The 14431-nt window shown below is 59.4% G+C and overlaps 3 protein-coding genes across 3 annotated transcripts; 2 read left to right on the top strand and 1 right to left on the bottom strand.

Annotated features, from left to right (window-relative positions):
* Positions 1-1016: 1016 nt before the first annotated feature.
* HRG_00056 (putative mcm2 3 5 family protein) lies at positions 1017-4064 on the top strand (the record flags this gene model as incomplete). Its single annotated transcript, XM_044858527.1, has 4 exons — positions 1017-1674; positions 1747-2969; positions 3029-3307; positions 3384-4064. The coding sequence occupies 4 exons, from the start codon at positions 1017-1019 to the stop codon at positions 4062-4064; spliced, it is 2841 nt and encodes a 946-aa protein (XP_044724927.1).
* Positions 4065-6898: 2834 nt separating this feature from the next.
* On the top strand, positions 6899-8736 carry HRG_00057 (sugar transporter domain-containing protein; the record flags this gene model as incomplete). Its single annotated transcript, XM_044858528.1, has 3 exons — positions 6899-7008; positions 7104-7429; positions 7529-8736. 3 exons carry the CDS (start codon positions 6899-6901, stop codon positions 8734-8736), a joined length of 1644 nt encoding a protein of 547 aa, XP_044724928.1.
* Positions 8737-9349: 613 nt separating this feature from the next.
* Positions 9350-12392, bottom strand: HRG_00058 (calpain family cysteine protease domain-containing protein; the record flags this gene model as incomplete). The annotated part of the gene is made up of 6 exons (XM_044858529.1): positions 9350-10806; positions 10877-11087; positions 11151-11447; positions 11504-11975; positions 12042-12069; positions 12131-12392. 6 exons carry the CDS (start codon positions 12390-12392, stop codon positions 9350-9352), a joined length of 2727 nt encoding a protein of 908 aa, XP_044724929.1.
* Positions 12393-14431: the final 2039 nt, after the last annotated feature.

Below are 14431 nucleotides of genomic sequence, written 5' to 3' on the forward strand. Positions count from 1 at the left end.
TCGAGGTGCCTTGGGGAAAGGGGTCTGTCAGATGACATCGCAGCAACCGGGTAAGCACAACGCCCGCCCATCCGTCTGGCATCAACTCGTACAGACTATAAGAAGACAGCAGTTGAGGCAGAAACAGCCGCAGCAGGGCCCGTTCCAAGCCCCGTCCGAACCAACACCCTCCGGCCGCTCAGATCCCCGCCCTCACTGCAATATCCCAATGCCGGGCCCTCAACCCCGGAAGCCGCAAACCCCAACGCAGGAGCCAACACAAGAGAAACCCGAGGACGAAAAGCAACCCCAGAAGCCGGCAAGAGGAACAGGTGGCCGGAGAAGGAAACCCAAGCCACGCGTCGCACAGATGGCTCCTCGCCAATTCTCCGTCGCCGCGACTAACGGCATGCACACAGTTGCACATGGAGTCTGCAAGGGGCACGTCGAGTTCCCGAGACGCCTCTCCCGGCCTCGCTTCTCTCCGTATAAGACGAGAGGGGAAAGAGCAGGGCCAAGGGTCGTGGTGGGACACGACGAGGATTTGCGGGAACATGGTCTCGAGGGATATAGCCTCGAATCGTCTTCAGAGAGGCAGAGAAAGCCGGGCGTCGTATTGGTGCGCCATCTCGCGAACCCTCGCAGCCTCATGTTGTGAGGGTTCCGCTCGGGAACGTCCCGCCTCCCGCCTCCGTCTCCCATCTCCTGCCTCCATCGTCCACGAGGAACAAAGGGGAGCTACCATGCTACTAGCAGCAACACCAGAGTAGACGACATATATTTGATGTCGAGAATCCCCCGTCCCTAGCTGCAGCCTCTCCTCATGGACACTTCTCCTCCGCCCGCCGTTCTTTGCCCATGCTCCTGTCCCGATTCCATTGACTTTCAACTGCATCAAGTTCAAGCCTGCTTCGCCCTAAGCCTTAATCTCTTTCCAATCTTCGTCAACCGCAGCCGGGTCCCATAGCTCGGCTGCGCATCTCCCTTACCCCTGCTGCTAGCACCACCAAGAGAACCAGAATCGGGAACTCATCGCCATGGCCGCCAACAAGACAGACGCTCCAGACGTAGCCGACCCTCTGCGCTCTCATCTCTTGGCAGAAGACATCACGGCCTCGCCCCAGACGGCCCTCCCGCCCCGAGGCCCTCCTGATCGCCAAAACTTCCCCGGGCATGACGCTTGCCACCCCATGCCCTTGGCGACAGGACCCCTGGAATCCATTGCCCTCGGAGACGATGCCCCGTCTCCCGCGTCTCCGCCCTTGGCCACCAATGAGCTCGGCATCCTCTCCCGCAAAAACACCTTATGGCCCAGCGTCGCGGCCGTGTCCAGCGCGGAAGCGAGCATCAGCCCAACCGAGTCGCCGCCACTGACCGGGGCCTCGCTTGGAGGCTTCTCCATTGGCAGCCCGACGATGAGCTCCGCGGCCGCGTCGCCTCGCATAGGTCTTCTTTCTCGAAGGCACCGACAGCCGACGACTGTGTTAGAGCGTGTAAAGACGGTCTTTTCTCGGCGGGCGACGTCGTCACACGAGACCGGCTCGGAGCCCCTCCAGCCATCTGCCGGTTCCGAGGGACTGCAGGGCGTCTCCGATCGTTCGGATGTAGAGGCAGAGGCAGGCCAAGGTCTTGGACAGGGTGGGGGTGGTGAGAGCGATGGAGAATCGGACGAAGCCATGTTCAAAAAGAAATTCGGTACGCTGCCCCTGGAGTTTGTCCGATTTAAGCGTGCAAAAGAAACGATCAACTGACGTTGGGACCATCCAGCCGAAGCCCCGACGTATTGCTCGTCCAAGAGGAACGTCCAGACCCCGCGGAATGGCCCCCCGTCTATCGTCATGATCGGCCTGTCCTTCATATCGACCGCCATGAGCATCGGGTGGCTCTGGGTGGCCGGGACTAGGCCGCGATACGGCCATGTGATCTCGTCGAGCGGCTTCATGCTCCCAGCGACGGCGACAATACTCGCCACGCTCGTGTCCAGGAGCATCGAGCTGATATCTGCCACCGTAGTCATCTCGTGCGTCGGGCAGATTCTGAGCCAACGTTCCGCGAACCAGCCTGAGCGCGGCATGACGTTGGCCGAGATGACGATGCGCAACTGGATCCTCCAGCCGGGCACAATCATCACGGGCTATGGGAAGTTGAAGTATACCATCTTCACCGTGCTCGGGCTGCCATGTCTGTTGGCGGCAGTTGCCATCACGCTGTACACGCCGGCCTCGGATGCCTTGGTGTCGCCCAAGCTCTTGCTTGGCAAGTGGCAGTCGCGTGAACTCGTTGGCCTCGTTCGCTCGTCCTACGCCAACACCATGTATGCCAAAAGGACTTGCCCTTACATGTTTCGAGAGGACATCGACAAGCACGCTCCTGAGTCGTGCTTGAATGTCCAGTTCTCGGGACAGTCGTATCGCAACTTGCAGGGCTTTATGGAGAGGTGGATGAGCATCAGTGGCTCTGTCTCTGGCAACAGCTTCGGCTACGAGGGTGACCTCGCCCAACGTCCCGTCGGCACCAATCTGCTGTACGATAACACGACCATGACGGGGGTCTGGATCGAGACGGAACACGCCAACGTGACGGGGAAATTCGAGGAGCACCAGCGCATCGTCAACAACGTCACCATGGCCATGCCGCATCCTGGCGTCTATGCCGCCGCCACGAGCCGTACCAATGGGATCCTGCAGCCCGATGACCTGGACAGCATGGGCGAGTACTCCATCCGTGCCAGCGTCGTTTCGCCCACCATCAATGTCATGTGCGTCAACATGAGCCGCGACGAGCTCGCGCCCCTCGTGTATACCGAGTGGCCGCGCAGCCGCACAAGGACGACTGGCGTCGGAAACCAGACCAAGGGCCTGGATGACTGGGCAGGCGACGTGCCGCGCTTTGTCGAGGGGCCGAGGGCTCGATATCTCAACCGCACCGTGGTCGACGACATCTTCAGATGGGGTCCCAAGTACGAGCGCTGGCCACCCGCCTTTCAGTTCGTAAGTGCCGTGATGGCGCCTGGGCCAGTGCCGCGGTGTTTCTCGCTGACCATGTACAGTACCCGGCCGATTACAACCTCGCCATCAACGCATCCGGGTACAAATCCGACGCCCTCTACCTGCTGGCAAAGAGGGTTAACATGACCAGCTACACGCTCTGCGAGACGCGGTCCTGGCTGTCTCCCAAATGTTCAACACACTTTAATATATCGGGAACGGCCGGAGCCAACATGTGGGCTCACTGCGAGGACGCGGAGGACCCCAACGCCTATCGCCGTTGGGTAAAGGAAGATCCGAACGGGGACGGTAAATGGGGAGTTCCTGACAAGGATTGGAAAGTATGTCGGCTTTCCGTCAGATGTCCTGCTGCGATAACAGAAGAGAGGAATATCCTGTGCTGACGCCGAGACACAGCATCTTGCCGAGCAATGGCGGCTGTCGATGGATCTCAACGGTGGCAGCTATAACAACAATGCCTCCAACGCGCGAATCCTGACGCAGCTCGCCCTGGACGAGCATGAGCTTCCATCGGACCTTCCATCCTTGGCCGAGGCCGTGGCCGTGTTTGGTAGCTCCATGTTGGTCATCGGCTCCGTCGACACACCCTTCCGACACAATTGGACCTTCACCGCGCCCGACAATGTCCTGGAAGCGCCGGGATTGCCGCAGCGATTCCACGCATCCATCATCTCAAAGGAGTACCAGTCTGGGGACATCAAACCGTGGAAAAGGTGGTTCTACTTGGTCCTCGCTGTCGTCCCCGTCGTCAATGTTTGCTGTTTGGCATACTTTTCGTGGCACCGCCGGATCATGACCGACTTCACCGAGCCCGTAAACGTCTTCGCCTTGGCTATGAACAGCCCGCCCAGTTCCCAAATCAAGGGCAGCTGCGGTGGAGGTCCGCAGGAGCATCATTTCATGGTGCCGTGGCGAGTCACACACATCAAAGGAGCCAACCACTACTTTTTTGAAAGCGCCAACGAGAGGCCGTGGAGTGAAAAGCACAAGGAACAGGTCGCTTCCGCGGCCAAGGAATACGGCCAAGTGCCGGGAAGCAACGCCAGGAAGCTGCGCTTGCGCCGAGGTTGGTTGTGAGAAGGTTTTGGCTTGGTTTTTGCAAGAGGACAAAGGATGGGGCTGAGATGCGAGTGTGGATGAGCAGTTGGCCAGTTGCTAATGGGAGAAATGAGCCTTGATGAACCACTTGATCTCTCTGAGCATTGCGAGTGTCGACGTGTGTATTGTAGACGTGCCGGGACTTGGTCTCCACAATGTGACCGAGCGATTCCCTGTGCTGCAGTAGAAGAAACGACGGGTAGATGTTGATGCAGGGGCAGGGGGACGTTGACGAGCAGGGGACCGAGACTAACAGGCCCGGCGAGTCCGGGGTCGGAGTCGGCAGTCTCGAGTCATGCAGCTGCCGGGCCGACGAGGGCACTGGCGACGACGATCTTGCCGAGATGGGACGGACTCTTTTTGACGCCGACGAATCCGGAGAGGAGCGAGAGAGCATTCCACCGCCGAGCTGCAGCCACGTTGTTTTTCTCCCGTCCTCATGCTAGACTTGTTTCATTGCCGTGGTGCCCAGTGCATTGTTTGCCTCGACGCGACCGAGACATGGACCTTGTTGACCAGCGTGTCGAGATGGACAAGGGTCCAGACCAAGCACTGGCAGTGCTGGCAGTGCTGCGTACGAGGTGCAGAAGGCACTGTACATGCTGTACACGGCAACGCGTGGACGCAATCCCCCGAGACACGGAGCCCTGGCAGACAAAGGCTGTCGTATCCACTCGGTACTCCTTGCCTGCCGCCGCAGTTCTCTCAGTTATTAATAATACGTATTAGCCTTTGGAGGCGGAGCGGCAGCGGGACCTCGCACAGTTGGGGTCGAAGGGGTCTCGTGGGCGCTCTCAAGCTGCATGGACGGGCCGTCGAGGAGCGCTTTGACGGTGCGTCGTGATGGGGATCCGGCGGCTCGACGGTTTTCGCCATGGTTTGCCCGTCGAGAGGAGGAGGAGGAGGAGGTCCAGACGCGGGGTGTCGAGCGAGAATAAGCGGGACTCGCTGGCGATCTTGGAGTCGATCTTGGCTTGGCTCTGATCGGGGGTTCGTAGGGGGTGGAGACGGGGGCCGGCCCCACCAGAGCTAGAGAGGTGGATGGCTCGCCGGCGACTGTTGGTTGGATGGCGATGAAATTTGGCGTGGGACAAGTGGTGAGAAGAGAGTGGGAGATGGAAGAGGTGGACGTGGGAAGAGGAAAAAGTCGAGGCCATCCGACAAGTCCTCGTGGGGTAACAGAGGGCAAGAGCGGCTGCTCCTCGGGGCAGACCAACAAAAACAACCACCGGCATGCAGGCAATCAATCTATCTCCCGGTCTAACGTCTTTTATTCACCTATTCTTGGAAATGGCATGAATAATAATCGAGATGTATTTCTCAACTTCTACATTGCCAGCCAGCTCCTACAATCTCCTTGGCGAAGCAGGAGGAGGAGCAAAGCAGACATCATTGCCCGCGGCAGCAACAGGTTTCCGACAATGAGTGGCGGCCTCACAAGCACACAATGGTCCGGCTCGGCACACGCACATCCTATTTATTGCCTTTGTCCGGACCGATAGAACAGGGCCAGGCCACCTCGTCGAAGAAGCAGATCGGAGATCGCCGTCGCCATCTCGCCGCCGCCTCCCCCAAGCCGGCGTGGCGCTTCTCGGATCTATGCATGCATTAAACTTGGGAGATGCGGTGCTGGTTGGACGCTCATTGAGACTCGGTCTTTCCTCATTGCCATTATACATGTTTACGGGCAGAGTCGAGTGTCTCATGCTAAATCTCTTCACCAACCCGAGACAGAGAGAGACAGACCCCTATCCAAGACCAACCCATGTAAACAAACAAGCACACCAAAAGACCCAAATCACTGGCGATATGCCTCGCCGCCTTACGGATGCGGACACGGATACATACATCTTGCACAAAACCCCGTCCCCCCACACTCTGCGAGTCGTCACCCCCGCCCCCCCCCCAGCTCCCTCCCCCCCTGCAGCCAGTGACGAATCCGTGCAGCTCCGTGCAGCCTGCTGGGCCCCCTGTACCAACTCTAACGCCACTTGGGATTGATGGGGCGAGCTGCCGGCCATGTCCGGAGCCAGACTGGTGGTTCTGCTGGTATCATGATGCATAGGCCAGCCTACCCATCTGCCGAGAGATAGAGCTGCGAGCTTCTCTCTCATTGGGGCCCAGCCCCGAGTCTTGTTCAACGAAGCTTCCTCCCGTCTTGGCCGTATTCCCGCACTCTTCTTGCCTCCTTACCCGTGCCGCTCTCCGCTGCTCTCACTACTCTCGCAGCTCTCCTCAACCACCTCTCCCCCCTTCCTTCATACCCTCTTCCTTCGATTGATTCTTCCCTCTGTTTTTGCACTTTCTTTGTTCGGCCTCGCCGGCCTAGCCTGTAGACGCCGCATGTCCCCCTCCTGCTTCACCTCGCCGCACTAGCTCCTACGCAACCGGCCGGTCGTTACACACGCACAGCTTCCTCTCCAGACACCCACACACATATACAGGCGCACGGCTCCCCCGGTCGACCCGCCACCCCTGGAGAATCCAATAGCTCGAAACCGACATTACAGGGTCTAGGAACAGACGACCCCACGACTACGACGACGATACTCGGCCCGAGTCCGGGGAAACCTGGGGATCAATCGACAAGCGTCACGGTTCGCCAGTTTTGAAGTTATAAGACGCTCTCGATCCGCTCTCCACATCTGCCATCTTTATCACGACAACGCATCCCCCTTCTCGTTCGGGTCTATCTGGACGACTTGCCTGCCATTGGACGCTGCTCCGCATCGCCACTTACACGGGGTACCTCCCCCAGACCCAACCCGCGCCGCAGTGACGACGGTGCGCCTTCAGAAGACCAGGCCGCAACCATGGGTGCGCTTCGCAAGGCCTCCCTATCCAGGCCGGAGGGCGAGGTGGGAAAGTCATGGCCCGGCATCGCCATCGGCTTCTTTGTCGCCTTTGGCGGCGTCTTGTTTGGGTAAGCAGTGTGAAAGCATTCTCCTCGTGCCCCTTCAAGCAGAGAATGACATGTAGGAGACAAGACAGAGGCACAGGCTGACACCATGCGCGCAGCTATGACACGGGCACCATCAGCGGCATCCTTGCCATGCCTTACTGGCAAAGCACCTTCAGCACGGGCTACGTCAACCCCCAAGGCCACCTGGACATCACCACCAGCCAGGAGTCGGGCATCGTCTCCATCCTCTCGGCCGGCACCTTCTTCGGCGCCCTGCTCTCGCCCTTTCTCGGCGACCACGTCGGCCGCCGCCCGGCCCTGCTCATCTCCACCTGGGTCTTCAACCTCGGTGTCGCCCTCCAGACGGCCGCCACCTCGATCCCGCTCTTCCTGGCCGGGCGCTTCTTTGCCGGCTTGGGCGTCGGTCTCATCTCTGCTCTGAGTAGGTCAACCCCTGAGCCTCCCTCCCCTGTCGATGGATTCGCCATGCCAAAGAAACAGTGCACAGAGAGAGGACATGTCACTAACACCATGCCCCCAGTCCCCCTCTACCAGTCCGAGACAGCCCCCAAATGGATCCGCGGCGCCATCGTCGGCGCCTACCAACTCGCCATCACAATCGGCCTCCTCGTCGCCGCCGTCGTCAACAACGCCACTGGGTCCCGCTCCGACACGGGCAGCTACCGCATCCCCGTCGCCGTCCAGTTCGCCTGGTCGCTGATCCTCTTCGCCGGCATGCTCGTCCTCCCCGAGACGCCGCGCTTCCTCGTCCGCTCCGGCCGCGACGACGGCGCCGCCCGCGCCCTCGGCACCATCCGCCGCCTGCCCGCCGACCACCCGGCCGTCCGCCGCGAGCTCGACGAGATTCGCGCCCACCACGAGCACGAGATGAGCCTCGGCTCCGCGTCGTATCTCGACCTCTTCCGGCCGCCGATCCTGAAGCGTCAGTTTACCGGCATGGCGCTGCAGGCGCTGCAGCAGCTCACCGGCATCAACTTCATCTTCTATTACGGCACAAAGTACTTTCAGAACTCGGGCGTCTCCAGCGGCTTCGTCATCCAGATGATCACCTCGGCCATCAACGTCGCCTCCACCATCCCGGGCCTCTACGCCACCGACAAATGGGGCCGCCGCCCTCTGCTCCTCTGGGGCGCCGTCGGCATGTGCGTCTCGCAGTTCATCGTCGCCATGTGCGGCACTCTCTCGTCGGGCCAGGCCGACGACGGCGTCGTCTTCGTCACCAACCTCGCCGGCCAGAAGACCGCCGTCGCCTTCTCGTGCATCTACATCTTCTTCTTCGCCTCCACCTGGGGCCCCCTGGCCTGGGTCGTCACGGGCGAGATCTTCCCCCTCAAGACGCGCGCCAAGTCGCTCAGCATCACCACCGCCACCAACTGGCTCCTCAACTGGGCCATTGCCTACGCCACCCCCTACCTCGTCAACTTTGGCGACGGCTTCGCCAACCTCCAGTCCAAGATCTTCTTCGTCTGGTTCGGCGCCTGCTTCCTCTGCATCGCCTTTGTCTACTTCTTCATCTACGAGACAAAGGGCCTCTCCCTCGAGGAGGTCGACCAGCTCTATACCGAGGTCCCCTCGGCTCGCAAGTCGACAAAGTGGACGCCCAACGATAGCTGGGTCCGGCGCCAGAGCATTGCCCAGGAGGGCCCCGACCACAAGAAACGCAATTCCGCCGACGCCGACGCCGGCCACGACGCACACCCTCAAGGGGAAGATAAGGAGACGGCATAGACAAGCGTTCTATAGTTTCATTCTTCTACTTCTTGTTACTTTGTTTTGTTGCCCTCGCGCTCCCCCAGCGTGTCTGTTGAGCTTGGATTCAAGTTCTAAATGCATCATGGATATACGCTATCGAGGGCACCAATTCCGGGCCCGTCGAAAAGAATTGTCAATACACATATAGGGAGAGTATCTCCTCTCCAGCGTTTCTACTCTTCTCTTCATCTCGTTTCTCCGCATAAACGACGTCGGGGCATGGAAGCAGGCGGCCACGAGTTGCTGCTGTTTTATATCGGCTCCCAGTTCTTCTATACATGTTACATGTGGCATTCAGTGAGCATATCCGGAAGCCGGTTAAAACCATTCCTCTCGATGACCTTACTGTCCAGCGGTGTTTCATCGAGATGTGCCCTATTGACTGTTTGGCCTCATCTCGAGCAAGGAGTCATCCAGTGCAAGAAAATGGAGTAGTGGAATTTATTGAACGTACGCTGTGCTTGACTGAGCAGAGAGGTTAACCATAGGCAGCATTCTCGTAGGGCATCCAATCTCGTCGTAAAAAACCTCTCCACCCCAAGCGGCGGTCATATGATCGCAATCATCCCGACCAACGGCACATCCCGTCTCAGAACACCGGCCGGTCGTTACCCACGATGCTGTTGCGGCGTTCCGTCACGCCGCCCACCAGCGTCGCGTCCTTGGCGCTGTCGTCGACGTCGAGCTCCCTGGTCTTGCCCTCGGCCGAGTCCGTCTTCGCCTCGTCGTCCGCGTCGGCGTACGGATTTGGGCGCACAACCTTGAGCCGCACCACGTCGGCGTCGCCCCCCTCGCCGACTCTGTGGTAGACGCGGAGACCGGCGACGGCGACGGCGTTCCAGGGGTCTCGCTCAAACTCGTCCGGTTGCTCCTCAGCGGTGGGAGCCGAGGCCGCCGAAGCCGCCGCCATTCGCTTTAGCTGTCCCAGCTGAATTTCGACTTGGATGTCCAGCTCTCGCTCCGAGAGTTCCGAGAGCTCGTCCGAGACGTTCGAGCCAGACTCGCTGCCTGATTCGCAAAAAGTCTCGTCGTGTCCATCTCTTAGCTGCTCTTCGACGCCGTGCACAGCCGCGTCCTCGCCTTGGGGAGCACTTGCCGTTGCATTTCTGGCCTGTGTGTCCTCCTTCGCCGCCTCCTCATGAGACGGGGCTTCATTCTTCTCAGTTTCGACCTCTGACGCATTCCCTCGCTCCCCAGCAACGACGACCACGTCGCTTTGTCCCGTTGTGGAGACAGACCCTCTCTGATCGGCCACGCCCGACTTGATGGCTCGCTTCCTGGCCTGCATCGCCGCCATCTTGGCCTTGTTCTTGGCCCTTTCCTTGCGCTCCTTATCTTTGGTCCTCTGCATCGCCTTTCTTTGGAGATAGTGCTGCTCCTCCCGGTCGGCCTCAATCCTCTTCAAGATCTCTTGTCGCCGCTTGGCCTCGTGCTTCTTGTCGTGCGCCTCTCTCGCGGCCTTTTCCTCCGCCGTTTCGACCACTTTGCCCTTGCCGTGTGCAAGGTCGTAGGCCAGCCCGATGCGCGTGAGCTTCTCTCGACGCAACTTTGCGCTGTTCCGGATGACCTGTTCGGTTGGTATAATATCCTCCCAACGGCAAGCGTCAACCTTGACACGCACGTCGTACTCGCCGGCCTCGAGCTCCAGCTCGACGTTGACGGAGCGCCGCATTCTGTATGGAGCCTGGCTTCGCACAAGATAGTCCTCCTTGCCCTTCTTGTGAAGACGCAGGGCCAGCTGGAAATGATACTGGCCTTCGAGGCCACGAAAGTAGCGTTCATCAAGCTGGGAGAAAACAATGACCACGGGACCGGGCTTGGAAAGGGAAAGGGAGAAGTATGTTGTATGATAGTCGAGCATCCAGGGCACCGTGAGCGTGGTCCAGATCTGGGCAACGCTCCAGTCGCTGTCGAACAAGCGTGTCCGCTCAAAGGCTTGATATTTGCGCAAGAGGTCGTCGTACGATATCCAGAAGTCGCCGTCGTCGCCGAATCGATGGTCCAGCTTCTCGAGCCATTCTGGAGTCCATTCTTTGGACCCATCGCCTGGCATCATTGTCAGTACATGCATGGACGGGGCATGAATGTGCCCCGGTTACAATGTGGGTGGACTTACTCCAGGCGCCCTTCCATTCACCCTTTCCCCACGGGTTCTTGAGGCGAACCAGGCGCTTCCCGTCAATCTCGACGGCCCTCTGGACAGAGTAAGAGTGAAGTTCCACAATGCCCTTCCTCTCTCCCCAGCTCGAGGACCCCCAGACTCCGGTGCTGCAGCCAAATAGGAAGTCTTGGTTGACTTTGAGGAGCTCTTCGTTCCAAAAGTATTCCTAATCGGGGCACAAGAACGTTAGACGAGAAGCGCGAAGTACACAGACTCAGCTAGGACGAACCTTGTCGAGGATATCCGTAGTGAAAATCTCCGAGGTGACGCCCCCCGTGAGGTCCTCGATGCCCTCGCCGCCGAAGCCGCCCTCGATGGCGGCATAGTCGCCGTGAGCTTTGGCGTAGCACTTTTCAAGAAGCGGCAGCCACGTTTCCTGTGGGTGCTCGCACTGGGCAAAGTACAGGGCGCCGCTGTTGGCCTGGTAGATTCGGCGGTAGGCCTCCTCCGGGTTGACGCGCTCGAGCTCGTCAAAGAGGACTCGGTCTGTGTAGCTCTCGTCGTAGTCTGGTTTGGTCAGGTAGAGCTGGAGCGAAACTGTCAGTCTTTACCCACAGGCGAAGCACGGATCCCGAGACTTACAAAGTCGTCGACGATTTCCGATATCCACTCCCCATCTCGGTGGAAGACGAAGCCATAGACGCCGACATCCTGGTCGTGCGCCACGCACAGCCTCTCAATGAGTCCCGGCTTGTTGCTGAGCGTGCACAGGGCCGACATGAGCCAGCAGTCGCCATCCCTGCCCTGCCTAACGTCGTTAGCTGTCGGGCCGTCAATGTAGAACTGCGGCTTGTCGAATATCTCAGTGACGCGCTTGGCGCTGCGCGGGTTGAAGCCGCCTCCAGGCGGTGCCTTGACACCCTTGACGTTGGGGAGAGACTGCAGACAGTCGCGACGGCCGAGTTTGAGGTCCGACTCGAGGTCAAAGTGCGGGTCACGGTATTTCTTGTTGACGCGGCGGCATTCCTTGATGATCTGGACGACTTTGGCCCGGCACACGACAGCTGCCTCATCGTAGCTGTCTTGGGTTGTTTTGGATGGCGTCGTGTCCGCGCTGTCGGATAAGGGTGTTGATGACGGTGTTGCTAGGGACTTTTTCCCAACCACTCTGTCGACCAGCTGCTGGTCCTGGGGAAGCACAGTGGTGGCTGCATTGCGTCCTCTGGTCAGCACAGCCATTGCAGCGTAGAAAGACGAGGGGGAGCGCGCCTTTGCCCGGCGCCTTTGTGGTGAATTTTGTCCAAAAGTCATCCACGATGGTCTGCGGCGCCAGCTGCTGCAACTTCCTGAGCCGCTTCGCCTGGCCCTCCATGGTCTGCGAAGTACGGCCCCTGCGTGTAAAGGGTGCTGGCGGGTCGGAGCGGCCGACAGTCGAGGTCGAAGGGGAACTTGAGGTCGAGGACGAGCGAGATGGGAAACCGTATCGAAAGCGTCGCCCGCCGCCAATGTTGGGTCCCAGGATGGCCGACATGGTGAGGGAAGCCGCGACTCTCGCCCTTTCGTGCTGCGGCAAGTGTGGGTTTAGGTGTGGGTGTGGGTGTGGGCAGGCACGCTGCAGTCGATGAATGAGCAGACGACGCCCGTGATGCCATCGCCAGGAGAAGGAGAAAAGGGTCTCTCACATCACCGCCTCATCCAACCTCGACGCTGCTGCTGACGCATACCTACCTGCCTATCTATTTTGAACAGAGGCGGCGCATGCATCCTCCTGCAGCCGCCTCGCCCTCATCGGGGTGCCTTGCCGGCTGCCTGGCCCTCAGCTTACCGTCTGCATGATGCCGTCCAACGACGACGATGGCTTGTTTGGCCATGTTTCTCGGGCACGAAAAGCGAGGGGTGAGCCGGCCTTTGGCTGGTTCCCGACAAGCCCTCTCGCTGCGGCTGACCGTTTGTAGAGACCGACGTTTCGTCGGTCGGGGTATCATGTCATTCATCTGCCACAGTACATCTATCAGGTGCGCCTCTTGTAGCTTTACAACGCTCCCGCTTCGTCCGGCGCGTGTGAAACATACCTACCCTCGGATGGCACATCACCAAAGAGGCCTTGCCGTCGAGCAGGGAATGGCACGGCAAAGTCTCGATGCGTCCCACCATGGCTGCCAACTCGGCGGGGGCAGTGTCTGGGCCCCGTCAGCCCTACAGCCCCAGAGTAAGAAGAAATATCCGGGCGAACTGCAGATCCCGATGTTCCAGCCGTCGCCACAGCTTGGCCAGGGATGAGGACAGCCTCGCACAGAGACGAGCTTCAGTCCAGACCCTCTGTCCTGTCCCACTGACATCTAAGACAGACTTCACGCTCCCGGCGCCTCTCGACTCTCGGCCATCACGATTCTTTCTGCGCCATTCCACTCACTCAGCAAACGTAGTCATGTACAGCTTTGCCCAAATCCATCAACATCCGCCTGTCTCCTCTCACCTCTGTTCCTACGTCACCAGCAACTGCGCCCTTGCCCAGCCACCTCAAGCCGAGGGACGGAAGGGGGACAACGTCGGCACGCCGACTCCGCCCGCCACTTCCTCTCTCCTCTCCTCGCCTCCGCGTCCCGGAAGCGTGTATGCAAGGGCAACTCGAGCTCCGTGCAGCTCCATCTGCTTCAACTTTTCTTCGCCTTGCCGTAAAACGTCCTCAACCACCGCCATTACGCGCACCACATCCGTTTCGGCTGCCGCTCCTCTGCTCGAGGCCGCCGCTTCTGTCACCATCGAGACTCCATGTCCCCCAGCATGGGCGGCGCGCCGTCACCTTGCACACGGAAAAAGGGGGCCTCGACGTCGGCAGACCACAGATGGACACGTCTTTCCAAGCTCAACACAACAACACACAGCCTCGCGGGGTATATCCATCGCCGGTGCCATATTTTAACTCTTTAGTCGTCAAGAAGAGCCACGTGACAGTGTCTGTCGGTCGTTTCAGTTGAAGTCGTCCCGGGTGATCCAAAACTCGTTTCGATGACATGGGGGGGTTGCCGAGCACCTTTGCCCAGAGGTCCTTGGGTGTCGGGGCCAAAGATCCACCAAAGGCTTGGTGTTCCAGCAGAGAAGAGTGCGATGCGAGATTGATGGCCGTGTGCCATTCCCATTTTTGACTCCGTGCGCTTCCCCGTCTTGCTTGTCGAGTACCTCAGAAGGGAGGACTGTGGAGGGAGAAGTAGCAGGATCTTCGCAATTTTTCGTTGTCCTTCCAAAAGATGGGAGTCCCGGCGCGGGGAATAAATGAAAAGAAGAGTGAGATAACCGGAGACGCCGTTTTGAAGCCGAATGGGTAAATAAGGGCCATGCGTTGAATTTGAAACCAGAAGGACAGACAGGCGAGCAACGACGTCGCACGTTGCCGCAAGGGAAAAAAGACAACGAGAACAGAGAACTGAAATAGCACACGCCGACAGGTCCTAGGCCATCTCTCTCTCGGAGAGCGACGGCCTCAGCGAGCATCTGTGCTGCCCCCAAGCCCCGCGACCCACGACGAGTCCAAGAGACCGACATAGGCGTGGGAGAAACAGACACAAGGTG

This window comes from Hirsutella rhossiliensis (assembly GCF_020360975.1).
Source record: "Hirsutella rhossiliensis strain HR02 chromosome Unknown scaffold00001, whole genome shotgun sequence".
Lineage (NCBI taxonomy): Eukaryota > Fungi > Ascomycota > Sordariomycetes > Hypocreales > Ophiocordycipitaceae > Hirsutella > Hirsutella rhossiliensis.